This window comes from Leptopilina heterotoma, unplaced genomic scaffold (genome assembly GCF_015476425.1).
Source record: "Leptopilina heterotoma isolate Lh14 unplaced genomic scaffold, ASM1547642v1 Lhet_265, whole genome shotgun sequence".
NCBI classification, from domain to species: Eukaryota; Metazoa; Arthropoda; class Insecta; order Hymenoptera; family Figitidae; genus Leptopilina; species Leptopilina heterotoma.
This window is the reverse complement of record NW_025110975.1, coordinates 455448-482395: the sequence shown is the minus strand read 5'-3', so window position 1 is coordinate 482395 and position 26948 is coordinate 455448. Positions and strand designations below refer to the sequence as shown.

The following is a 26948-nucleotide window of genomic DNA, read 5'->3' as shown; positions in this document are numbered from 1 at the left end:
CTTTTAATTTCTCCTAATTAGTAAAATAAATTCAAGGGAATTTTTTTCTAACTGTTAAAAAAAAGGAAAAAAATTCCTTGAATTTTTCCTAATTAGTAAACAAATTTTTTCAAATTTTTCCTAAATAGCAAAAAAAAAATTCTTTTAATTTTTTTTTTTTGTAGTAAAAGAAAATTTTTTGAATTTTTCCTAATTAGTAAAAAAAATTAATTTATATTTTCCTAATTAATAAAAAAAAATTCTTTTAATTTTTTTTTTGTTAGTAAAAGAAAATTTTTTGAATTTTTCCTAATTAGTAAACAAATTTTCTGAAATTTTTCCTAATTATCAAAAAAAAAAAAAAATTCTTTTAATTTTTTTTTTTGTTAGTAAAAGAAATTTTTTTTGAATTTTTCCTAATATTAGTACAAAAAAATTAAATGAAGTTTTCCTAATTAGTAAAAAAAAAATCCCTTGAATTTCTCTTAATTAGTAAAAAGAATCCCTTTGAATTTTACCTAATTAAAAAGAAAAATCCTTTAATTTTTTCAAGTTAGGAAAAGAAAATTTCTTGAATTTTTCCTCATTAGTACAAAAAAAATTTCTTGATTTTTCCTAATTAGTAAACTTCCTTCAATTTTTTGTAGTTAGTAAAAGAAAATTTTTTTGAATTTTTCTTCATTAGCAAAAAAGAATTTCTCTAATTTTTTTTTAGTTAGTCAAAGAAAATTGATCGAATTTTTCCTAATTAGTAAAAAAAATCAATTAAAGTTTTCCTAATTAGTAAAAAAAATCCCTTGAATTTTTTCTAGTTTGTAAAAGAAAATTTCTTGAAATTTTCCTAATTAGTTAAAAAAAATTCCTTGAATTTATTCTTGTTAGTAAAAAATATTCTTTGAATTTTTCCTAATTAGTAACAAAATTATGTTTTTTTTCAATTTTTCCTAATTAGTAACAAAATTATGTTTTTTTTTCAATTTTTCCTAATTAGTAACAAAATTATGTTTTTTTTTCAATTTTTCCAAATTAGAGTAAAAATAAAAATTTTTTTTTGGGAGGGGGGGGGGTAAAAATGCAGATATGGGAAGTACTTTGATATATAGAGTGGAATTAGGGGGCACGTCTGGAGACTAAGCATTCATGTTAGAAATGTCTATTTAGGAAATATTTACTGGGTAATATTGGTCAGACAGAGTGCACACATTCACTGGGGCAAAGCCCAACAGTAAGCGTGTACCATAAGCCAGTTAGGCGGGATATTTAGGAGGGAATTTCGAGGTCCTAAAGTTGTATATTATATTCTCGAACCCAAAATCCCACTTCAAGTTTTACCCCCACCCCACTCTCTCTCCAGCACCAACCACATCGACGTCGAACCCGCAAGAGACTCGGGGAGAATTTCCAGCAAAGCAAATTTAATAAGTGGACAGTCCAACTTCTCCACCTGTTTTCTCTATATTAACCCTCTATTATTAAATATAATAATATAATATTTCCGCCTAGAGTTAATTTCGAAATTATTTCACAAATATTATTTTATTATTAAATTAGGAAATATTATTTTACTATTAAATAAATAAATTTTTTATATTATTAAATTTTTTTATTATTTTATTAATATAATTATTAAATATTTTTTTACTGAATTTTTGATAATTAATTAATCGAAAATAATAAATAATTACACTTTAGTAAATAGAGCCCGAAAATGATAAAAAGGAGAGAATAAAAATAATAAATAGTGTTGGTCAAGAGGCTATAGTGCTTGACTGCGAAATTTTCGTTCAGGGTTCGAAACCCGGTGAGTTATTTTTAACAATTTTTATTTTTCTTCTTTATATTTTTTCAAAAATAATTTCATATTTATTTAATTTAATATTAAATATTATTTAATTAATATTAAATTTTTAATTGTTTTAATAAATTATTTATTTAATAAATTTTATTTAATTAATATTAAATTTTTTATTTTTTTAATAAAAAATTTATTTATTTAATAAAGTTTATTTAATTTAATATTAAGGTAATTTCTCATTTCATTTCAATTATTGCAAAGGTGATTAATTATTATTTCCTTAGTTGAAATTTTGGATAAGAAAAAATTCAAAAAAAAGTTGTAAAAAAAAGTGAAAAGTAGTATTGAAAATTAAAAATATATATTTTTAGAAAGTAAATAAATTACAACAATGAAAAAAAAATTTATTTGATTCAAACCAATTATTACTTGTCTATTATCAAATAAATATTTACTTTAATCAAATAAATTTTTTAATAATATTTTTTCTTTTTTTTAAAATTGTGTTTGAACAAATAATTTTAGTATTTCAAGCAAATACTATTTAATTGACTGAATATTTGATTAAAATAAATATTCAATTGACAATAGTCTAGTAATCGGTTATTTGAATGAAATAAAATTTTTTCCAATTAAGAAAGAAAAAGAAAACATTCTTTTACAAATTAGAAGAAATTAGAATAAGGAAAAACTATTAAAAAAAAATAGGAAAAAATTAAAAAGAACTGCTTTTTTAATAATTAGGAGAAATTAAAAGAAAATCGTCTCTCGAATTAGAAAAATAATTTTTTCAAATTATAAAGAAAATTGTTTTATTTATTAGGAGAAATATTATAGTTAGGAAAAACTGCGAAGAAATGTTTTTTTAATTAGAAGAAATTAGAATTAGAAAAAATTATTCATTTGTTTATAAATTAGGGGAAAAAGAAAATTTTTATAAAAAAAAACAATTAGAAAAAATTAAAAAGTAATGTTTTTTTTCGCTAATTTTGAGAAATCAAGAAAGAAATTATTTAAAAAAGTTAATTTATATTTTTTTCTACTAATTTTGATTAAGGATAACGAGAAAAAAAGGAATAGGAGAATTTTTTTTTTATTATTATCAATATTTTGAATTTTTTTCTTTTTTTAAATTGGGAGAAAAAAATAACAGAGAAAAATTAATTATTTAATTTTAAGGACAAACGTTTTTGGAAATTTTTAGTTATTTTAAAATTAAATGTGAAAAAAGTTCATTTTTTTAATTAAAAATATTTCTCTTCTCCTTTTTTTTATTTTTATTTCTGTTTTTAAATTTATTTTAATATTAATTATTAATTTTTTTAATTTCTTTTTCTAAATTTTCATTAAGATTTTACTATTTTTTATATTATTTTAATACATTTTATTATTACTTCCTCATAGAGAAAGTATTTTTTCATTGTTTATTTAATTATTTTTCTATTTACTTTATTTGTTTATTTACTTTTTCTGTATTTAATTATTAGTTAAATATTTATTTTCTATGTCTTGTTAATTTTTTATTTAAATTTTTTTTATTTAATTATTGTTCTATTATTTACTTTTTACTTATTTTTTGTTTATTTACTAGTCCTCAATTTAATTATTTACTTTTTTATTGTTTATTTATTTATTTTTCTACTTCCTTATTCGTTTAATTTTTTCTGTTTATTTTTTAATTGAATATTTATTTTTCTACTTATCTTTTGTTTCATTATTATTTCCCTATTTAATTTATTTATTTTTTTATTGTTTATTTAGATTTAATTAATTTTTTTATCGTTTATTTATTTATTTTTCTATTTACTCTATTTGTATAATTTTTTTCCATTTATATTTTAAATAAATATTTATTTTTCTACTTATTTATTGTTTCTTTACTATTTCTCTATTTAATTATTTATTTTGTTATTTACTTTTTATTTAAATTTTGTTTACTCATTTATTGTTTATTAATTATTGTTTTGTTATTCATCCTTCAACTTATATTTTGATTGTTTACTAGTTTTTTATTTAATTATTTATTTTTTTATTGTCTATTTAAATTTAATTAATTTTTTATCGTTTATTTATTTATCTTTCTATTTAATTTCTTTAATTTTTTTTCTATTTATTTTTTGATTATTATTTATTTTTCTGCTTATTTTTTGTTTTTGTTCTATTTTTCTATTTAATTATTATTCAATTAATTATTTCTTAATTGTTTTCTTTTTATTTAAATTTTATTTATTTATTGTTTTATTATTTATTTTTCTATTTATTTAGTGTTTTAATTTTTATTTTTCTACTTATTCATTTATTACTTTTTTTCTTTTTATTTTCTTTATTATTAATTTTTCTATTTTCTTAGTGTTTTATACTTTTTTTTGTTTATTTAACATTTATTATAGCCATTGAATTATCTAGGTATTTTTCTATTTATTTTTTTCTTATATTTTTATTAATATTTTTAAAATATTTTTATTAATTTTTTTTATATTATTATTTGTTTACTTATTTTTTTTTTTTTGGTTCCAACTATTTTTTTTATTTATCAAAATTTCTTTTTCCGATTTTTTCATTTTTATTTTGGTCAAAAATTTTTGAAATTTCATTTTTGAAATATAGAAATAAGGGTGGAAAATTTTCAAAGCTCTGCAATTACATCGGATCAGAGTGGAATATTTCATCCGGACGATTGCAATGGTGCGCCTTGCCTGGCAGTTCGTATTATTAACGGGCAATTTGATGCGTCTGCTTCTGACTGTATTGTCTCTCTAAAATCCCAATCCTCTCCCCTCTCTCTCTCCCTCTTTCTCCTTCTCTCTTTCTCTTTTCCTAAAACTCTCTTCATTCTGTTTCTCTTCATTTCACGTCCTTTACCTTTACTTAAGCTCAGTTCCAGCATTCATAAGCTGTCTTTGACGATGGCACTAGTCGTTAATGAAACACGGATCAATAAAACGTAAGAGAGAGAGAGAGAGAAAGCAAAAAAATCAGACTAAAAAAATTTTTTAATAACTTTAAATTTCTTATTTTTATATTTATTAATTTGCTTCCCTTTTAAAAAAGCAAAACTTTCAGAAAGAATGATTTATAAATCATTCTGAATTGAAAAACCTGAGGTGGGAATTTTTTTCCTCAGAGCATTTTCGATTTAAAGAGATTTTAATTGAATTTGAACGTTCGGCCCCACGAGCGTTGCGCCTATTTTTTTCTTGTTATTAAATTTTCAATGTAGTAATTCAATGGAATTATAAATTTAACAAAATACAGAGTGATTAGAGTATTAAATATCCTACGTACTTTTCGTTTACAAACGAATAGGAAAAGACGAGAGTGGGGCCAACGCTTCCGAGGGCCGAACACTCCGTTACATTTAAAATCCTTCTAAATAAAAAAAACTTCGTCTAAAATAATTCCCTGCAAGGAATTTTTCATCCAAAATATCCCCTCTTTCTTTTCTTTTTCTTCTCATCAATATTTCTGCAAATATTTTTACAAAGTAAAATTTTTTTATTTTTGCGAAAATATTTTCTAGGTTTAAAAGTTTTTTGGTTATAAAATTCCGAACAAAAAATTCTCGGGCGGGGATTTTTTTCCTTAAGGCAGTTTCGAATTAGAAGCAATTTAAATCGAGTTCAGTGTTCGGCCTCGCGAGCGTTGCCGAGAAAATTCCTTTTCAATAACTATATAAATTCGAATTATTAGTAAATTACAGTGTGAATGTAATCGTCGATAGTTTTCAATAAGTATTTAAAAACTTTTTCCTTTTCTTTTGTCAGAAAGCAGAAGGAGAAAAGTGGGCAACGCTCCCGAGGCCGAACGCTTCAGTACATTTAAAATTCCGTTACATCAAATACGGTTAGATGAAAATAATTCCCTCCCAAGGGTTTTTCATCCGAGATTTCCCCCTCTTTTCATTTTTCACAAAATTAGAAAAATATTTTTCAAAGAATTTGTTAAAATTTCAATTTTTACTATTTTTTAATTTATTTTAAAAATTTTTAATTGACATTTTTTCTTGTTTTCAATATTTTTTTGACATGAAATTTTTCGAATTTTTCACTTCGCTGTAATCGGAAAAAAATTAATTTTGTTTTCAACTTCCGTTTCTGTTTTTTTTTAATTTACCTACTCTCACGCTAAATTGTATTCTCTTTATCAGAAATTTTTTTTTTTGTCAAACAACACGTTTCAAGAAAAAAAGAGCACCAACAATGAAAAAATTAAAACAGGAAAAAAAGGTTAAAAGTGTCGAACAATAAAAAGTAACAAAGCGAACGTTGAGTATGAACTTTCAAAGCAAAAGGGTTATACGAGAGTTTTAAGGGTGAGTGGTAAGGGGAAAGGCGAGGGGGAGGGAGGGAGAATAGCGAAACAAGTCTTTTGAGTTCTTTCGTAAATTTTAAACGAAAAACGTTTGGGTAAAATGATCAAGTAGAGGAATTTTGTGAAGGGTTTACAGTTTACCAGTTTTCATTTGACTGCCATTGGTACCGGAAACCATCGTATTCACGTCAATTAAAGCCCTTTTTGCAATTCGCCGAATGAAATTAACGTCATCGTATCCTTTCGTTGATTCGTTCGGCCGTAAATTGGAAATCCGCTCGACTTTCAGGCAAGCGATTACACTTGTTTCAGTATCAACAAACTCTTTCGAAAAAAAAAAATTCTCTCTCTCTTTCTCTACATGTGTTACACGCCAATGATCACGGGAATTTTACCCATATTTGCCAATTTAGGACTTTAATTACTTAAAAATTAAATTGACTTTTTTTCCCCCCATTTTTCACCTCTTAGTTTATTGAAACGAATTTTTGACGAATTTCGTTTTAATTTGTCACCACTTTACCTCAATTTTGTGAAAAATGAAAAGAGGGGGAAATTTCGAATGAAAAACCCTTTGGAGGGAATTATTTTCGTCGAACGGTTTTCGAGTTTGGGGGATTTTAAATGTGGCGCGGCGTTCGGCCCTCGGAGCGTTGCTCCCACTCTTCTCCTTTCGCTTTGGGAAAAAAAGGAAAATATTAAAATTATCAAGGCGTTTAAATATTCTCTGAAAACTCTAGTTAAATACTTCGAATAATTAAGTTATTGAAAAGGAATTTTCTCGAAACGCTCGCGAGGCCGAACACTGAACTGCATTTAAAATCCCTCTAATTCGAAAGTGTCTTAAGGAAAAATATCCCCACCAGAGAGTTTTTTATTCAGAATTTTATACTCTATACACTAAAAATATTTATAACTGGAAAAAAAAATTTTACTCAACTCTTACCCTAAAAAAGTTCAAAAAAAAATTACTTTTTAACTCTAAATGAAATAAATAAAAATTCCTTAAGGAAAAAAAATTTTTCTTTTTCTACTCAAACACTTGGAGAATAATCGTTGAAATTTAATTGGAAACTTAAGACCACGAATAAAATTTGCATCTTCCCTATATTTCTTGGACGCTTTTCTCGAGAGCGGAGTTTAAACGTAAAAAAAAGGGTGAAAGGGGGAGGGAGAGATGAAGTCAAGAGGAGCAAAGGCGAGAATACAAGTTGAAACCTTGGGAAAAAGAAAAGGTCAGCATGAAAAAAAAATGTAGTGTAAGGGTTGCGTCTGCAACTTCATCTCTCCATTGGCATGTCTCTTTTCCTTGGCATTCGTTTGACAAAAAAAAGTAAAGAAAAAAAAATTGAGAAAAATGAATCGTAACTGAGCATGAATACTTGAAAAAGTCACATTTCGACTAGAGGAATCTGAAAAGTATTTTTTAATTTAAATATTTTCTTCGAAAGCAATTGTTTATACTTTTTTTATTTTTCTTAATACTTTTTTACCTGTTTTATTTTTTTTACTTTTTTTTTACTCTTTTCAGTTACATTTTTTTTAAATCTTTACAGTTCAATTAAGCTCTGAATTCTGAAAGCGATGGTATTTTTAATTTTTTAAACTGACAAGTGAAATGAAAATTAGAATGATTTTAAGTTAAATAAAATGTTCGGCCTTCCCCCACCACTCTTTCGGCCGTTGAGGCGAAAAATTACTAAAATCACTATAAAACAAAAACGCTTCGTTATTTTGAAAAGTTCCAAAAAGATTTTCCTCTCGAAATTTTACAAGGAATCGAAAAAATAATAGTAAAAAATTTTATTCATATTATTTATGCAAAGTTTTTAACTTTTTTGCAAATTTTAATCATTTTTTCCGTTTTTTCTGTAATTTATGGATAATTTTTATTAATATTTGTCAATATTTTGTTCGTAAATAAATAGTTAAATGAATAATTTAAAAAATTTTAAAAATATATTCAATTAAATAAATAATAAAATAAACAATTAAAATTTTTTTTAAAAATGAACAAATAATTAATTAATTTAATAAATAAATAATTGAATGAATAATAAATATTTGTTAAATAATCAAATAAATATTTAAAAAAACATTTTTCCGAACGAATTTTACATAAATGAGAATAAATTCTTTACAATCAAAAAAAAATTACGAATCTTAATTTTTCTTTTTGCGAAAAAAAATGAAAAGCAAAAAACTTTTTAATTTGTTAAAAAGCACTGTAAAGCTTAAATTGAAAGTCGAGCTTGTTGAAATTATAAAAGGTCAGACGATTGTGTATCGTTCGTTATCCGATTAGAGTTGAAAGGAAACGCCAATTGGAATTCGATAGACTCAAACTCTAAAAGATGAAAAGTCATTAAATTGTTATCGCGATATATAGAGAGAAACTTCTCTTTACTGCAATTAAATCTTATCACAAAACCAATTGTAATCATTTTGCAAAAAAAAAATATAATAATAATAATAACAACAGAATTTTTCTATAATTATAAATTGTTTTCTTTTGAAAAATTTCGTCACAATTTTTTTTCCAATTTTCTCAACTATAAAAGAAATATTTTTACAGAGAAAAAAAAGTCCTTTATTAAAAAAATACAAAAATAAAATTAATTAAATACTAATTAAGTATTTCATTTTTATTGAAATGGAAAATTTTCTTTAATAATAATAATAATTATAATAATAAAAATGCCATGAAACAGTTTTCTTTGTTAATAAATCAAAAAATTTTCTTATTTTCTTTTACTACAGTTAAAATAACAATAACTACATAAAACAGTTTTTTTTGTTATTAAATCAAAGAATTAGTTTTTTATTCTTCAGTTTTTTGTTAAATAATCTATTTTTTGATTAAAGTTAAAAATACAAATAATTAAAATATTTTTATTAAAATCATTATAGAAATTAATTAAATTAACAATTAATAATTATTGAAGAAAATAATGAAAAATTTAAGTAATTTTTTTAACTAATTTTATTGGTTATTATTTATTTAGTTTATTTATCTAATTTAATAATTCAGTAAATAAATATTTGTCATTATTCATATTAGAAATAATTCATTTTTATTAAAACATTTTTAATTAATACTTTAAAATTTGTTTTTTTTACATTTATCTGGATTTTTTACCCTTTTCCTTACATTTTTCATTTACATTATTTTTTTAATTTTTACAGTTCATTTTAGCTCAAAATTCTGAAAGTGTCGGTCTTTTTAATTTTTTAAACGAACAAGTGAAATGAAAGTTAGAGTGATTTTAAGTTAAATAAAATTTTCGGCCTTCCCCCACCATTTTTTCGGCCGTTGAGGCAAAAATTACTGAAAATCACTATAAAACAAAAACGCTTCGCTGTTTTAAAAAGATCCAAAAAGATTTTTTACTCCAAATTTTACAAGAAATCGAAAAAATTTTAGTAAAAAAATTTTTGTTTATTATGTATGCAAAATTTTTAACTTTTTTGCAAATTTTAATCATATTTTCCGTTTTCTCTGCTATTTATGGACAATTTTTTTATAATTTGACAATATTTTGTTTGTAAATAAATAGTTAAATGAATAATTAAAAGAATAAAAAGTAAACATATAATTAAATATATTATCGTAATTAAATAAATACTTATATTTTTAATTATTTAATTTTGTATATTTTTTAATTACCTTTATAATTAACTAAATTTTTATTTTTAATTATTAACTGTTGCTTATTTATTATTATTAACAATTTTTTATTTAACAACTTCTTTTCGTTTGTTTTATTTGTTTAACTAATTAATTAATTAAAATTGTTTACTTAATTAATTATGTTTTTTTCAATTATTTGTTATTTAATAATAACAACAATTATTATTCTTAATTACAATTAGTTATTATTATTATTATTACTAATAATAATAATAAAAAGTTATTAATAAAATAAAATAAATAATAAAAAAATAATAAATATTATATTATTTAACAACAATGCATTGTAAATTATTTCTCTCAATTATTTACGTGTTGTTTTTTTTAAACATTCGATTAAATTTTGAAAAGAAAATTAAATTACAAAGTTAACTTACGAAAATTTAATTTCGCAAATTATTTTGCAATTTAGTGATGGAAAATTTAATAACAAAAGGTCGTGAACTTTATTTTGCGTCACATATCTTAAACAAGAGAAGTTCCCTCTGGGAAGTTGGGTTGAAGCGTCACCTGTTTCCTGGTCCCTTCTGGTGTTGACGGGCCCGTTTATTACATCGCACGGTTGTTTGTTAGGGGAAGGTCGGCGCCTTACTATCCTCGAGGAACGCGCGTGTGACATATATGCGACGCACGCCTTGTAATTATGGCAGAGATTAGTGAATCCCCCCTCCTACCCACCCCCACCCCATCCCACTACACTCCCACTCTGACTAACGGCCTCTTCGTTACGGATTACCTTAGTCTCCAAAGCACCACCTAATGTTTCGAATCTGTGACCAATGTTAATGACCGTCCCCCCCCACCCCTCTCCCAGGACATTAATTGATGATGTCAATAATGTAACTTGGGAGAGAATTAATTGCAATTTGAAATAAAAATTGTCATTTTGTATTTTATTTTCTTTAAAATACATATTTTAATATTTATTTGGTAAAAACATTTTAACAAATTTTTTATTTATAAGTTTATATTTATAAAATTGAAAAAATTCGGTTCGATTTAAATTATTTTGAATTTTTGTAATTAAAATTGAAAATATTCAATTATTTATGAATAAATAAATAATTTTTTTGTTCTATTATATTCAGAATTTGATTTTAAAGAAAAAAGTCTTTTACAGCAACTTAAAAGAGTGAATTGTTTTTGTTTTACGAGTATTTTAAGTTTTTTTGTGCGTACGGCTCGTGGAGCGTTACCCCCCACTCCTTGCGCTCCCCTCCCTTGACTCGTAACCGCAAAGCGCTAAGAGCGCTGCCCCTACTGTTGCCGTACTGACCGAACCAACGCGTCGATTTAAAATCCCTCTAACTCGAAGATTTCTTGATATTTTTATCCCCTCCAAAAGACATTTTTACTTGAAATTTAACACCAAATATTTTTGTTAAATAAATATTTATTTAAAAAACTTCTTTGACACCGACTTTAAATATTAATAATTGACCGAATTAGAGGAAAGAAAAGTTCCACGTCCTTCCGGCTGGCAGAGCGTTACCCCCACACTGACGCACTAGCCGAACCGACGCGTGTCGATTTAAAATCCCTCTAACTCGATGAGTTAATAATATTTTTATTCACTCCAAAAGACTTTTCTTCTCGAAATTTAACGCCTAACAATATTTCCAAAAATTGATTTCATAAACTTGAAAACCGTAGACAAAATCGTTAAAAAACTGTTTAATATTAATAATAATAGTGAAAATATTCCATGTTATTATTATTATTTACTTTTATTATTTACTTTTATTATTATTATTATTATTATTATTATTATTATTATTATTATTATTTTATTATTATTATTATTATTATTATTATTATTATTATTTTATTATTATTATTATTATTATTATAATTATTATCAAAAAAATTTATTTTTGATTTATTTTAATTACAAATAATTTAAATTTCATTAAGAAAAAAGTTATTTTTCCTATACATTTTCGAGTAGAAATTTGCGAATTCAAAATGAAATGTAATTTTATTAAAAGTATTCGAACGATAAATAAAATATTGAAAGCAAGTGAATTTTTCATTCTGAGTTTTAGAGATCTCTCAAAAATGGTGTTCGTGTGTGTATGTGTGTGTGTGAGTGTCATTCAATTTTCTTTTTGAGGCGACAAAAATTCATATTTATTGAAGCGCAGTAAAACAGATTTATCGCTGTCCACCGCTTTCTCGCACTCAACGTGCAAAATTCATTGCACATTGTTTATGGTAATTCCCTCGAGAAATTTTTCATTTCATATCATCTTCCATTTTCAACTTTTTTTTCTATATTTTTCTTTTTTTTGAAAAATGACTTACATTTGTAAACACTCTTTACAATCACTTTGACTTTTCGTTCTATTTTTTTTTTTACTCAATTTTTTGTACTTGTTTAAGAAAAATTTTTTTTTGGAACTCAATTCCTGTTAATTTATTGAAAAAAAAATTTTTTTGGTTCTCATTTTTTTCTATTTTTTTTGTAAAATTTTTTTGAACTGAATTTACGTAGTTTTTGAGGGAATAAAATTTTTTTAAATGCAACTTTTTTAATTTTTTAAAAAAAAAGTTGCTTATTCAACAGTTTACAAGTCTCAATTTTCAGTTTTCTTAAAGAAATAAAATTTTTTTCACTAATTTTTTCTTGTTTAAAAATTAATTTCCACTTCCTCTGCATTTGAAATACAATACTACAAGAGAAACAAACAGAAAAATTGAGAAAAAAGCAAATATTTTGGATTCTAGAAAGTATTAAAGTTTGCAGCGTTGTTCGGCCAACGCTCGGCCTTTCAATTTCACAAAACTTTAAATGACTCTCAAACGCAAACTATTCACTCTTTTGAGTTCGTGTAAGAGACTTTTTTCTTCATTTTTCACCACAAAACCGAAGGAAAATAAAAAAAACTTCTTTATATTCAATTGGAAAATAGATATAAACAAAAACAAGGAAAATTTACAATAAATTTTCGTTTTTACCTTTAAAAATCGTTTTAAATTACAATTTTTTTAAAGTCATTTTTTTGATACACTTTTCCTCTAGAAAATCGTATCGAAATAAATTGAGTATTGTTTATAATGTACACTGATCTTGGAAGCAAATGGACCTTATCGCTGCCGAGATACATTGGATTTACCGAAGGCGCTTTCGGATAATGTGAAGCGTTCTTTTTCTCCTGATATCATCTCGCGAGACGAAACCATCTTTTACGCGTGTGGAATATCAATGCCGCATTAAAAAAAAAATATGGGAATAAAAATAGTATTGTCATGCCGATAATACAAAAAAAAAGTATAAAATATTTCATTCCAGGTGAAAAATTTTTTTTTTTCTATAATTTTTTTTGTCTTTTTTTCTCCTCTCTATGGAAGCAATAAATTGTTCTAATATTGAGAAAAATTCAACGAGTATCGGGGGAGAGAGAAATGGGTGAGTGTTAATATCGTTATTGAAATTCGATCATCCATTCGGAGTATTCTTTTTTTTTGCTTTCTTTTTTTTGCCCATGAATTTATGAAGATCCTTCAGAATTAATTACTACGACTCAGCGTCACTGAAGTGGCTAGAAACCACGGGTGCTTTTCCGCTCGGGTCTTCAGTTCTCATTATTTTTCTCCCCTGTCCCCTTTTTCTCTAACTCTTCCCCTGAATTTTTTTTTATTTTGATCTCCCACTGCGATATTGTTTGTATAGAAATTTATGAAAAGCGATAGGAAAAAAAATTACTGAATCCAATTAGCGATTTTTTAGTTAATCTAAAAAAAATCCGATTACTAATTATTACATTTCTTAAAAATAAAATTTCTCTCGAAAAATACTTGAATTTTCTCTTTATTTGCTTAATTTTTCCCTGAATTTGTATTATTGAGCAAAAAAAAATTTAGAAGGAAAAAAGAAATTTGTTTTCAACAAAAAAAGGTTTTTTTTAAGTGTGCGATAGCTGAGGGGATAAGGTGCCTAACCGGGTGGCGAATGATGTTTGCGTTCGAGTCCACTTGGAGGTGGAATTTTTTTTTCGCTTTTTTCCATAAAGTTTCTTTCTAGAATCGAAAAGAAATATTTTTTTCCCCTCTCTGAAAGAAGGAATATTATAAAGTGGAGGGAAAATGAAAATTTATTTATAAATTGTTCCTGTTAACAGGGTTGTGGGTACATTATCGGATGAAGTTAGTTTCGAGGTGATCAGTGATTGTGCAATGTAAGCCGCATCGTGAGTCAGTTCATAGACTCGCCTTTGACCGTCAGAGCAATCTAATTTCCGTGATTAGGTCGAGAACAAAGCCCCCGATGCCTCCGAGGAAACTGGCCTCGAATCGATACTGCTGGAACGGTTTGCGCTTCCGGCGTAAGTTTCGATCTGATTCTTCTTATTTCGAAACGCCAACGCCAGTGGAATTTCTAAAGCAAATTCTCTCTCCCTCGCTTTCTTTCTCTCTCTTGTTCTTCCTTACTCATTCTCTCTCGCCCCAAAGCAAAAAAACAAAATTGATTTTGTTAAAAGAATGTTTTTTCATTTTTTTGAATAAAATATAGGAGGAAAAAAAAAAGAAAAGTAGAAAAAGGTGAAGAAGATGATTCTAAACAAATTTGGTTTTTGAAGAATTGAAAAATATTCATTTTTGTTGATTCTAGAGCGTTTTTTATGTCGGGCGTTGTTCGGCCCAAGAAGCGTTTCCCCCACTCTTGGCATTTGGGCCAGAGGTTTTTCCCGAAAATTTGACAGAAAGAAGGAGAAAATAGTCCCATACGATTTTACCTTTTGGAACATTCAGATTTAACAATTTTTGTTCATTTGGGAGCATTTTTATTGTTCGGACAAAGAAGCGTTTCCCCCACTCTCGGCACTGGAACCGATTAATTCTTCTTTTGAGTCAGAAAAAAGTCTCCCCCCTCCATAAAAAAAAGGCAAAAGGGAAAGCCGAGACGAAATTCTCTCCTCTTTTCATTTCCACTCTCCCCCCACTCCAATTCGGCCGCAACATTTTCCCAAACTTAAAATACTCACAAAATCTATAAAAATAAAAATAATTAATTTTCGTTTTCAGTTTCATGTTCAAAATTACAAAATCTACAAGTATGGCAAAGAAAGAAAATTTTTAAATTAAATTTCTCAATTTTTATACCTTATTTTCCGATCAAGAGAAAATGGAGATGAAGTTATCAGAGTGAATTGTCGATCTTATCCGTCCGGAGGAACAGATTCTCTCTTTCTCTCTCATTTCCGGACGAAGCATCTCCGTCACACTTCCGTATCCGCCGATATTGCCAACACAGAAGTTCGCCCTTTCCCCTGTCTGAAATCCCAAAGAAAAGGGGAGATTTAGCTGAATCGGTGAATTACAACCAGTCAGCTTTCTCCCTCAACATTGATATTTGTTTCCTCCGGATTTCGTGCCTCTGATACCCGAGGGACGATTATTAAAATTTTTCCCAGACTTTCTAAAAATAGCGACACTTGTGTTCAGGGAAATTGTGGACAAGGCTCTTTTTATTTAGAGTTTTTTCTAAAGAGGAAAAAAAATAAATTTTTTTTTCAATTTTATTTTTTTTAATTTTATTTTATTCTCCAATGAATTTTTAGTAAAAGTTCCTTTAGTCCCATTTTCAAATTGCGAAAATTGAGTGAACTAGAGGGTTTTTAAGTTTGGCCGGTGTGCGGCTAGCCGATCGTTTCCCAACTCTTTCCCTGCGGGCCGAACAGTCGTTTCAATTTAAAATCGTCACAACTGGAGAAGTACGTCATGTTTTTATTTGGTGTAAAGAATTTTATTCTCTGAGTTTCCAGGGGAGTGCTTCCCCCACTCCTGACGCACTAGCCGAACCTTCAGTTAGATTTAAAATATTTTCTAATCGAAAAATACTTCGTCTTTCCATTTCTCGAAAACAACTGTTATTTCATAGAATGTAGCAGCAGAGAAATTCTTTCCGCCCAGCGTTAATTAATCCAATTTAAACGCCTCGGCCGAACTGTCAATTTGATTTAAAATGCCTCTAACTCGAAAAGTACTCGATCTTTTTATTCACTCTTGAGGACTTTTTCTCTTCAAAATTATACTCCGATGAAAATTTACCAAAAAAATTCTCAACCAAATAATTGCCTCAGTTTAAACGCCTTCGGCCGAACCGTCAATTTGATTTAAAATTACTCTAAATCGAAAAGTTCTCAACATTTTTACTTACAGCAAAAGGCTTTTTCTCTCTAAAACTTAACACCAATCAAATTCTTATCACCCCCCCCCCCTTTTTTTCATCAAAAAATCACTTTGTAACATTTCAAGAATGAAAGCAAAAAAAAATTGTCAAATAATAGAAGCAAACGAAAAAAAAAATTCTGTCTATATTCAAGTCACGCGAAGTCAATCAACGTCGTTGGAAAAAAAATTGTTTTCCACTGATTTCCCTCGGCAATAAAGCATCTTGAGACTGTGATGATTTTCTAAAATAAAAAAATCCAATTTTACGGTAAGAAATCGGTTTCGAGTTGAAAGAGTGTTCTTTTTTTTTCTTTTTGCAAGAATAGAAAAAGTGGGAGGGGAAGAGGGGGGGAGGGTGAAAAAAGGTTGAGTTGGTAGAATGGTGGATTTTCACTAGCCGGGAGGCATGTCCAGTTTAGATTTCCCCGCGGACTCTAATCACGCATCGGCCGGTGTATTAGCCGCAGACCCGCGGGATAAGTGTGTTATACATGTACCAAGGCAACGATCGGCCAACAACGATATGTCTTTATGTTCGACATGGTTGCATTGCTGTTTCCTACTCTGAGTACAACGCGCATATCACGTGTCCCTTTTCAACCCTCGAAACCGCAATTTCCTCTCTCACCCCCTACACCCCCACCCTATCCCCCAAACTTCCCTCCGCTTTCCCTTCCTCGCCCACCATTCTCATGTTACCCCCTACTGAAATTCTGTAATACTAGCGTTGCAACATTATTCCTCTCATTTCTACCAATTAGTATTAATCTCCTTTCCACTTTTTTCAATTTTAATTATTTTAATTTTGTTAGATAATAATTTTAAAATTTATATTATACTTTTAATTTTTGTCCTTTAGTAATTCTTTGGTAAAAATATAATTTTTCGAAGAATTTTGCAGAGAAAATTCTTTTACACCATTGAAAAATATTAATAATTGTACAAATTAGAGAGAATTAAAGTTGATCGCTCCTGCGGTGGGCCAAGCGTTACCCCCACTCTTGACGCACTAGCCGAACCAACACCTTGATTTAAAATCACTCTGACTCGAAGAGTTATTAATATTTTTATTCGCTCCAAAAGCAATTCTTTTTCTCGCAAATCTAACACTGAATAAAACCTTCGACCCCTCCCCTTCGTTTTCACCCCCCCCCCCCGCTCCTCTTTTTTCCGAACAAAATTCTGTAATTTTATAGTTGCAAAATTATTTCGCTCCTCCTTATCAATTAGTATTAATTTGTTTCAAACTTCTGTTTAAATTTCTTTCTGCTATCGGCTGAGCGTTACCCCCACTCCTCTCTCGCTGGCCGAACAAATGGTACGACTTAAAAAAACACCTAAATGGAAGAGTTCTTAATATTTTTATTCACTGCAAAAGAATTTTTTTTCCTCGTAAATCCAACACTGAATAAAACATTCGAAACTACAATTTTTTTCCCTCTCCACTTCTATTTCCCTTCTTGTCCTTTTTTCATTTTCTCAACGAAATTCTACAATTCGACAGTTGTTAAATGTTTTCTCTTATTTTGATCAATTAGAATTAATCCCCTTTTTATTATTTTAGAAATTTTTGTAACTTTCAGTATTTTTATTTAGTTAATTTAGTATTTAGTTGTTAATTAATTACTTTAAAATTATTAAAATAATTTTATTTCTTGCTTTTTAATGATAATTTAGTAAAAATATAATTTTTGAAGTAATTCTGCAAAAAATGTTCTTTTACAGTTTTAAAATATTCATAATTATCCGATTTAGAGAAAATTGAAGTTAAACAGACTTGCGGTCAGCCGAGCGTTACCCCCCACTCCTGAAACACTGACCGAACTAAGGATGCAATTTAAAATTGCTCTAACTCGAAAAGTTCTTAATATTTTTATTAACTTCAAAAGAGTTTTTCTTTTCTAAATTTAACGCCAAATAATAATAATAATAATAATAATAATAATAATAATAATAATAATAATTTGTCGTAAAAGAAAACTTGTATTAAAAAAATCACAACAAATCTTTTACACTGACTTTAAATATTAATAATTGATCGAATTAGAAGGAAAAAAAGTTTTACATCCTTGCGGCTGGCAGAGCGTTACCCCCACTCTTGCTACATCGGCTGAACCGACTCGTCGATTTAAGTTCCCTTTAACTCGAAGATTTCTTAATATTTTTATTTACTCTAAAAGACTTTTTTGCTTAAAATTTAACGCTAAACATTTATTTAATGTTATTACTTTTAATATTTAATATTATCATAATAATAATAATATTTATTATTTTTATTATGAATATTATTTTTCTTTTTTTTTTTGACAGAAAATACCAAAAAATAAAAATTTAGAATTAACTCTCTTTTTTGGTAATAATGATTTTTCTTCACATATTAAAATGAAGAAAATTGAAGGCAGAAAAATTTATAATCACAAGTGTTGATGTGTTGAGAGGGAAATGTGGTAATAAAATAATATTGATGAATTCTATTCTTCTTCTTCTTTTTTGTCTCACTTTCTAAGAATTTTGCTAGTGCCATTGTTGTTGCCAGGAAAGATTTTTGGCGACATTCCCAAGTCGTTTGTCTTTCTGTCACTTATGAGGAGAAGTACATTAATGCACATGTCACTCGTAAATTTGGAACATAAAAAAAAAATTTTTTTTCACTTTAAATAATGAAATAACCAAAAAATTTTTTTCTTGTTTATAAACTAAATTAATTATTCTGCTAATTTTCCCTCAAAAAATAAAATTGGAAAAGTATTTCAAGCTGGAGAATTTTTTTTTCATCGTTTATTTTTCCCAAATTTTTTTTTTTTATTAATTAATTATTAAAAAATAATAATTAATAGTGGTAGTTAATTAATAATAATTTAAACTTATAAATTTACTATAATTTAATTATTACTATTTTTCTTATTATTATTTTCTTTTGTTATTATTTTTTGTTATTATTATTATTTGTTATTTTTTATTATTTATTATTTTATTTGTATTATTTTGGTTTTTTTTTATATAAAAATCCTCGAAGAAAATTTTAAATTATTATTTGTAAAATACTTTTTTTAAAATTCTATTTTAATTATTAATTTAATTTAAATTATGGATTTTCTGTTTCAGGTTGCTGCTTTGTTACGTTTTTTACCAGAAAAGCTGCCTTGGGAGCCCAGAACGCGCTTCATAACATCATGACCTTCAAAGGGGTGAGTTTCTAATTAAAAAAATGAATATTGGTCTTGCGGTTAAGGTGCTTGATTTCTAAAAAGTCGACCAGGGTTCGATTCCCACTAAAGTCGATTATTTTTTCCCCTAGGACAATTACTTTTTAACTATTTCTCTCTAGTTGTAAAAAATATTTCTTACCATAATTATTAACAAAAAATTATAATTAATTAATAATTAATAATATTAGTTAAAAAAATTTTTAATAAAATTTTTTTTCAAAAATTTTTTTTTCATAAAAATATATTTTTTTAATTCTTAAAAAAAATGTTAAACGTTAATTGCAATAATAGAGTCTCCCCCTATCTTTGACCCCACCCCACCCCCCTCCCCACTATTACTTTGGATTCTCTCGCACACATTATTGCGTCGATTAACGACTCAAGTAATTACCAAGAGGGTTTTGCGTTGCTGTCGACATCGTTAGTATTCCGTCGATTGCTCTGTGCCGAAAGGTATTTCAAGGCGCACGCTTCTACGATAATTACAGTTCCCTGTGAACTTTCGATGTAATTACGAGACGTCATTACCGACATTTACTCCTGAAACCCTCCCCCCCTCTCCTCCACCCACACACCCTCTTGTTATAACCGCCCTTCAATTTTATTTTTCTTATGTCCAACTCAGAAATAATAATAAAAAGAAGAAAGAAGAAAAATTTTTTTCTAATCATAAAAAAAAGATAAATAATAATTTTATTAAGTTTATAAATTTTATAAGTAAATAAATAAATTTTAATTATTTATTTATTTATAAATACATTAAAATAAATAAATATATTTTTTGTAGTAATTCTGCAAAGAATATTATTTTACACCGTCTTTAAATATTAATAATTGTCCGAATTAGAAGAAATTTAAAGTTAACGCTCCTGCGTTCGGCCGAGCGTCACCCCCCACTCTTCCCATAAGGGCCGAACCGACGCTTTGTATTTAAATCCACTCTAACTCTAGCAGTTCTTAATATATTTATTCACTTCAAAGGACTTTTTTTTTATTGAAAATCTAAATTGAATAATTGTAGATTAAAAAAATAATAAGTAAATTGATATTAAATGGGTAAATTTCATAAATAAACAATTAAGGAATAATAAATGAACAATAAATATGTAAAACAAAATAAACAAAGTTGTAAGCAGGGAGATATTAAAATTAAAAATTAAAATGCAATTGATGGAAAATAAATAATTAATAAGTAATGAATAAAAAGGAAGTAAACAATAAGAAAAACATTAAATAAATAAAAAGGATGTAAACAATAAATAAATGAATAAACAAAATAAAAAAAAATTAACGAATTGTAAATGAAACAAAATTGATAAACCAAGTAACAATAAATAAATGAAACAAAGTAAAAAATTTAATAATTAACTAAACTAATAAATTAATAATAAAAATGAAATTAATTAAAAAGTAATTATTAATGTTAAAATAAGTAAAAAGAAAGTAGACGATAAATAAACAAAACTAAATAAAAAAAATGGAAAATAAAAAAGTTTATAAATAAAGTTACAATAAGTATAAAGAAAATAAATAAAGCAAAATATATTAATAGAAAAAAGTGGATGTTTAAAGTTTTATTAAATTAATAAAAACTAAAATGTAAAGTGAAATTAATAAAAAAATAAAATAATTAGTAAAATCTATATAAACAGGAAATTAATTAAACTAATTAGAAAATAAATAAATAAAGCAGAATATATTTATAAATTTATTATCAATATAATTTATTAGCAACAAAATCGTTAAACAAAATAATAATAAATAAATAAATAAAATCACATAAAGAATAAATAAAAGAAAATAAATTAATAAAAACTAAAACTTGAATATAAAATTAATAAAAAAATAAGTAAATAATAAGTAAACTGTACATAAATAATAAATAAGCAAAACAAATTAGAATATAAACAAATAAAGTAAAATAAATCAATGATAAATTAAAATAAAATAAATAAAGCGAAAATAACAAAAATAGTTAATAATAATATTGTCCTGTTAATAAAGTAAATAAATATATAAATGAAAAAGAGAAATTAAAAAAAAAGTTAATAATAATAATAAAAATAGAAAATTAGAAAAATGAAACTATTGTTTTATTTTTTACTTTTTTACAATTTTATTTTCAAGTTTATTAACTTGAAAAAAAATCATAAAAAAGTAAAAAATAATATTCCAATAAAATTATTGTAGTTTCGTATTTTGTTTAAAATATAAAAAAAAAATTTTTATTTGCGCGTAATTTTCTTTTAAATAAAGAAAAATTAATTAATTTAAAAAAATATTTTTTCCCTTCCTTTTTTAATTTAAAAAAAAAGAAATTTTTTCCTTCCTTTTTATTAATTGAAAAAATTTTTTTCTTAATAATTAATTTATTTCATGATTTTTTCATGCGGAAAATGTTTTAAAGAGAGGAGAAAATGTGATTCTCTGACAAATCCATTGGGTTCTGTTTCAAAGCCAAGAGCTTTAGTGAACATCCGCATGATGACGCCACTGCCTTAAGCTTCGAGTTATTTATCGTTGCACACAAATTATTCTCTTCGAAACTGTATGCAGTCAACGTAACTTTGACACACATCTAAATATCTAAATATATATATAAGTCAAAGAGAATTTTCTTTTCTCAATGGTAAAAAAAAAAAATATTTTTGATTGTTTTTTCAATTTTTTATTATTTTATTATTATTATTTTTAAAAACAATTAATTTTTTAATGTTAATTTAAAAAATTTTATTATTCACTTATTCAGATAATAATATTCATTTTATTTTTTTTTTATTCAATAAATAAATAAAATAAAATTATTTAAATTTTATTATTATTATTTTTTTTATTGGAAATATTATTTTAAACATTTAATTATTTATTCATTTGCATAATTAAATTTTTTTTTATTACATCTTACTTTCTAATAATATTATTATTTATTACTATTTACTTATTATTTATTTATTTATGTAAAAAATAACATTATTTAATTAATTTAATTATTAAAAAATATACATAATTTAAAAGTAATTAAATAATTAAAATTTTTTGATTTAGTAAACAGTCGTTATGATATAAAATAAAATTAATTTAATTTTTTATTGAAAAATAAATTTTGAAAAATAAATAATATATTAAAAATAATAAATATACAACAAAATAGAAAAAATAATATTTAAATTTTATGTTTTTAATTTTGCAAAAAAAAAAAAAATAGAAATTACATTTTAAAATAAAAATTTAATTATTAATAATATAGAAATAATAATAAAATGTAGTTTAATAATATTATTATTAATTATATATTATATATTATTTAATATTTTGTTATTTGTAAATAACTCAAAAATAATATTATTAAAAGTAATAAATATTTAATTAGTTTATATTTAAATGATAAAATTGAATTTCATTTTTTAATCTCCGCCCCCTTTTATGCTTAAAACTCGTTGAATTTTATTCCTTTCTTTTCCAAAATAAAAAGAATTGCAGACATATTTTAATTAAGACAGTAAAATATTTGACGTGAAAATTTTTTGAATAACTTCCTGTAAAATAATTGTCACAGTATTTCTTAATTTATCATTTAAGGGCATTTGAACCATGATGACGTCACAGATTTAAAACTAATGCTTTGCACAAACTGTGACGTCATCAAGGTTCAAATCCCCTTAAAAAAATTTAAAATTAAATTTCTGTTTGTTGCTTAAAATATATATTTAGATTATTATTTAATATATGCAATAAAGAGGTCGTTTTATTAAATAAAGTCTTAATTTTCAAAAGAATTTGAATATTTAATTTTGACAGAATGTCAATATTTTCCGCGGGAATTAAACTAAGAATAGTTGAGAATTCAACATTTTTGTTAACAAGAAAAAAAGGGAATAATTATGTAGAAAATTGTAAATTTTCTTTTTCAAGCTTTTTCCGTAAAATTATAGTTTAATTAATTGAAATAATTAAATTAACGATTATTGATTATTTTTTATTATGACAACATATTTTTCAAAAAAAATTTCTCTATTCATCGCTAAATATTTTATTTGACTTTCAATTAATTTTTAAATTTGATTTCCTTCAAATGTTATAAATTTAATTTCCTTTACATTTCACTTTTATAAAATTTTATTACTACTCTATTTTTTCGTTTATATAAAATTTCTTCATTTCATTCATATTTCTTTTATTCTTTACTTAATTGGTAATTTTATTTTATTACTTTTTCTATTTTTCACTTCACATTATTTATATTTTTACTATTTTTTTACTTATTTTTTTATTTATATTATAAAAATAATTTTATTTATTCAATTTGTGTTAGTGCTTTTGACGTTTTCAATTTTATGTTTTATATTTGAATAAATTAATTAATTAAGAAATTTTAAACACAATGTAATTTAAATGCTCACAAATCTAATTTATTTAGAATATTATTAATTTTTTATATTTAAACAATTCCTCTTTGACTAATTTTACTCATTTAAAATTTTAAGTTCTCCTAAAGTAAAAAAAAAAAAAAAAATTGGCTTCGCGGAAAAGTGTTTGACTTATAAACCCCAAAGTGAGGGGTTCGATCCCAGTCACCATTTTTTTTTTTTTATTAATTCCTGGCAATTTTATTTCAATTTTCATATTAACAACAAAATTTGGTACTTTTACAAAAAAAAAAGCAAAAAATAAAAATTATTTGTCCTTCCCCCCTCCCTTCTACAATTTATCGATGAAAGAAAAAAAATTTGAAGAATCTTATGAGAATTGTAAGACTGAAAAAGATATCCTCTATCAGTAAAGATGGGGAAGGGGAAAAAGGGGGAGGAGGTAGGTAGTAGGGGGGAAAGACGAGTCTGTTAACTTGTGAGTGAAACCCTCGAGAAAGAAAAAAAACTTAAATCTCAAAACGACGTTTTGCATTGAAAGGGTTGACTTGATACCGAGGGGTCGACTTGTTCCAAAGAGAGAGAAAGAGAAAAAAAAAGAGAGAGGATAGTAAGTAAGAAAGAGCTTCACTGAGCTCGTGAATTTGAAGGAGTTTAGCTTCCCTCGTATCAGATTTCGTTTCGACGAGTGGCGTCGAGTCAAGAGGTCTGCGTTGGCTTAGAAAAATGACTCGAGTGCGCCAAGGTCCTCGACAGCCGATTTATCCTACGATAGGTTTCCGCCACATTGGAATTTTCTTCTCTTGGTTCACCCCCCTTCTCCCCTCACCCTCTCACCCACTTTTTTTTCTCGTATCGTTTACGTTTCGAGGCATCAATTGTGTCTTGACCCTAATCCAATGAATTGTAGAGAGAAAAAAAATGTTTTTCTTTTAGGAAACGAAAAGTTTTGGATTAATTAAAAAACTGAGGGTGGGAATCGATTACTTGTGAAAAACTGAACAAAAAGTGTCTTTGTACTTTTTTTCTAGAGCAAAGTGTATTCGGTGTAGAGAAATTTTAAATTTGAGAAAATATATTCGGCCGAGCGTTGAGTAGTTGAACGCTGTCACCGTTTGTTCGTTACTTCCCCCACTTTCTTAACTAATTCGTGGCGTACTCGCTACTCCCCCCCCCTGCACTGCACACTCCCCTTACAATCGTCACTGACCCCACCACTTTATTTTTATCCAACGCTTCAACCGAACATTTAATTGAACTTTTAAGTGTTTCAGCGCCGAAACGTATTAATGTAGATAAATTTTGCCAGAGGGTTTTTTTTTCAGAATTTCCCAAGGAATCAAATGAACCAACTGTCGATATTTTTCGTTTTAAACCCCACCACTATTTTAAGCAAACGCGTCAGCCGAACATTCATCTGAACTTTAAAATCATCTAGCGCCAAAACTAATGACTATGGAAAATTTTCTCCAGAGGGTTTTCTTATGCAGAATTTCTCAACGAATCAAATGCACCAACTCTCAATATTTTTTGTTCACAATTTATTCGTAATTGTTACTAATTCCTTTCTCGAATGACTAACAATTTTTCTAAAAAGAAAAAAAATAGTACAAAATGAAAATAATTTTAGAAAGGAACTAATAATAAATAAATATTACTATATAAAGACTAATAATTAACGATAGTAATAGTAAAAAAATAAAAATAAATTAAAAAGAAAATAATAAACAGAAAGTAAAAAAATATTCTTCTTTTGTTGAATTGTAATAAATTTTTCCTGTTTTTACTATTTAGTTGATATTGATCGTTAATGACGAGAGCTGTGTAGTTTTGAAAGCCAAAGCGTCTATATACATATATATATATTTATTTCTCTCGAATTTTACTCGCGAGGTACCCTTTCATAGTAACTTTCTCTCTCTCTCTCTCTCCCTCTCTTTTACGCGTAACAGTATATATGTGTGTCTACCTTTTTTCGTCTCTCGTTTTTCATCCCTTTTCACCAACATCCATCGAGTTATCGTTTCATTTTTCGCTGTGGCGAATACGTTACTAGAATTCCTCTCGTCTCACTGTGCTTTAATAATATTACGCATTGTTGCGAACTCGCTGTAGCGTATTGGATTTCTCTACCTCTCCCCCCACCCCTTTCAACTCTACCGAATTCTACCCCGAACCCATCTCATTCCCTGTTCATGGAGTTCATAGAAATGCACAGGTACAACTTTATTTTATTATTATAGTTACGTTTATATATATATATTACTCCTGTTACTTACAGTTTCCATTAGTGAATATTATTTTTTTTTGTAAATTGTTTTCTCTTTGTAAATTATTTTTTTTTTTATTTAAAAGTTAATTCATGTTTTTCTATCTGGAAAGGTATGTTATTAAAGAATTTATATTTTTAATTTAAAAACTTTTTGTTTAACAAAAAAAAATTATGGTATTTTTTTGTTATTATACTTTTTAGAAAGTTTTAAATGTCAAACGCTGTTCGGCCAGAGGAGCGTTTCCCCCCACTCCGGAGACTTAAACCTAATCATTTACACTTTTATTTAGCAGAGAATTACTTACCCCAATTTTATTTAAACAAATTCAATTATCAAAGTTGAAAAAAGTTAACAATTTTTTTCAATTCAAATTCAATTACTCTTTTGTTAAATAAAATATTTAATTAAATTTAGAGGAATTTTTAATCACTGGATTATGTTCGGCCATGAGTTCTGTTAGTCTAATGATTCTCCCCACTCCGCGACGTGACAAATGCTTCTCCCCCCACCAACTGTCTCTACTGAACGCCGCGTCAGCCGAACATTGACCCGAACTTTAAAATCATCTATCGCCGAAACAAATACCTCTAGAAAATTTGCAAAAGGGATTTTTGTTCAGAATTTCTCCACGAATCAAAAGAACCAACTCTCGATATTTTTTGGTTTAGCACTCAATTACTATTTTCGCCAAACGCGTCAGCCGAACATTCACCTGAACTTTTAAAATACTCCAGCGTTGAAACGAATTAATTTAGAAAAATTTCGTCAGAGGGTTTTTTATTCAGAATTTAACAACGAATAAAATTTACTATCGATTATTATTATTTTATTATTTATTATTTACATTTTATCATAAATACAACTTTTTTTTCAACAGTAACTATTAAAAATTGATGAACTATTGCAAATACAGAAGAAAAAAACTTTGATTTGAAGAAATATTATTTTTGTTTAAATTATTTATTAATATTTATTTTTACCGAAAACTTTGCTTGGGAAATATTAATATTATTTCATTAAATTAAAATAAATTTAGTTTTCTTCTTCATTCACGTTTTTTAAGGAAAATGATTATTTACATTAGAGTATGGTAAAAAATACAATACACGTAATTTCTCTCTCTCTCCCTCTTCCTTTTTGAGTTGCGGG

At 26.0% G+C, this 26948-nt stretch overlaps 1 protein-coding gene across 5 annotated transcripts in view; it reads left to right on the top strand.

Moving 5' to 3' along the window:
- Positions 1 to 26948, top strand: part of LOC122503616 (CUGBP Elav-like family member 2) — a 261334-nt gene that overhangs the window by 113429 nt on the left and 120957 nt on the right. For all 5 annotated transcript variants that reach the window (XR_006301763.1, XM_043614235.1, XM_043614233.1 and 2 more), the window contains exon 4: positions 19056 to 19138. Coding sequence is in view for 4 of the 5 variants with exons in the window: in XM_043614235.1 (XP_043470170.1) it covers positions 19056 to 19138 (83 nt within the window). In the remaining variant the exon portion in view is untranslated. The remainder of the gene's footprint in view (positions 1 to 19055; positions 19139 to 26948) is intronic.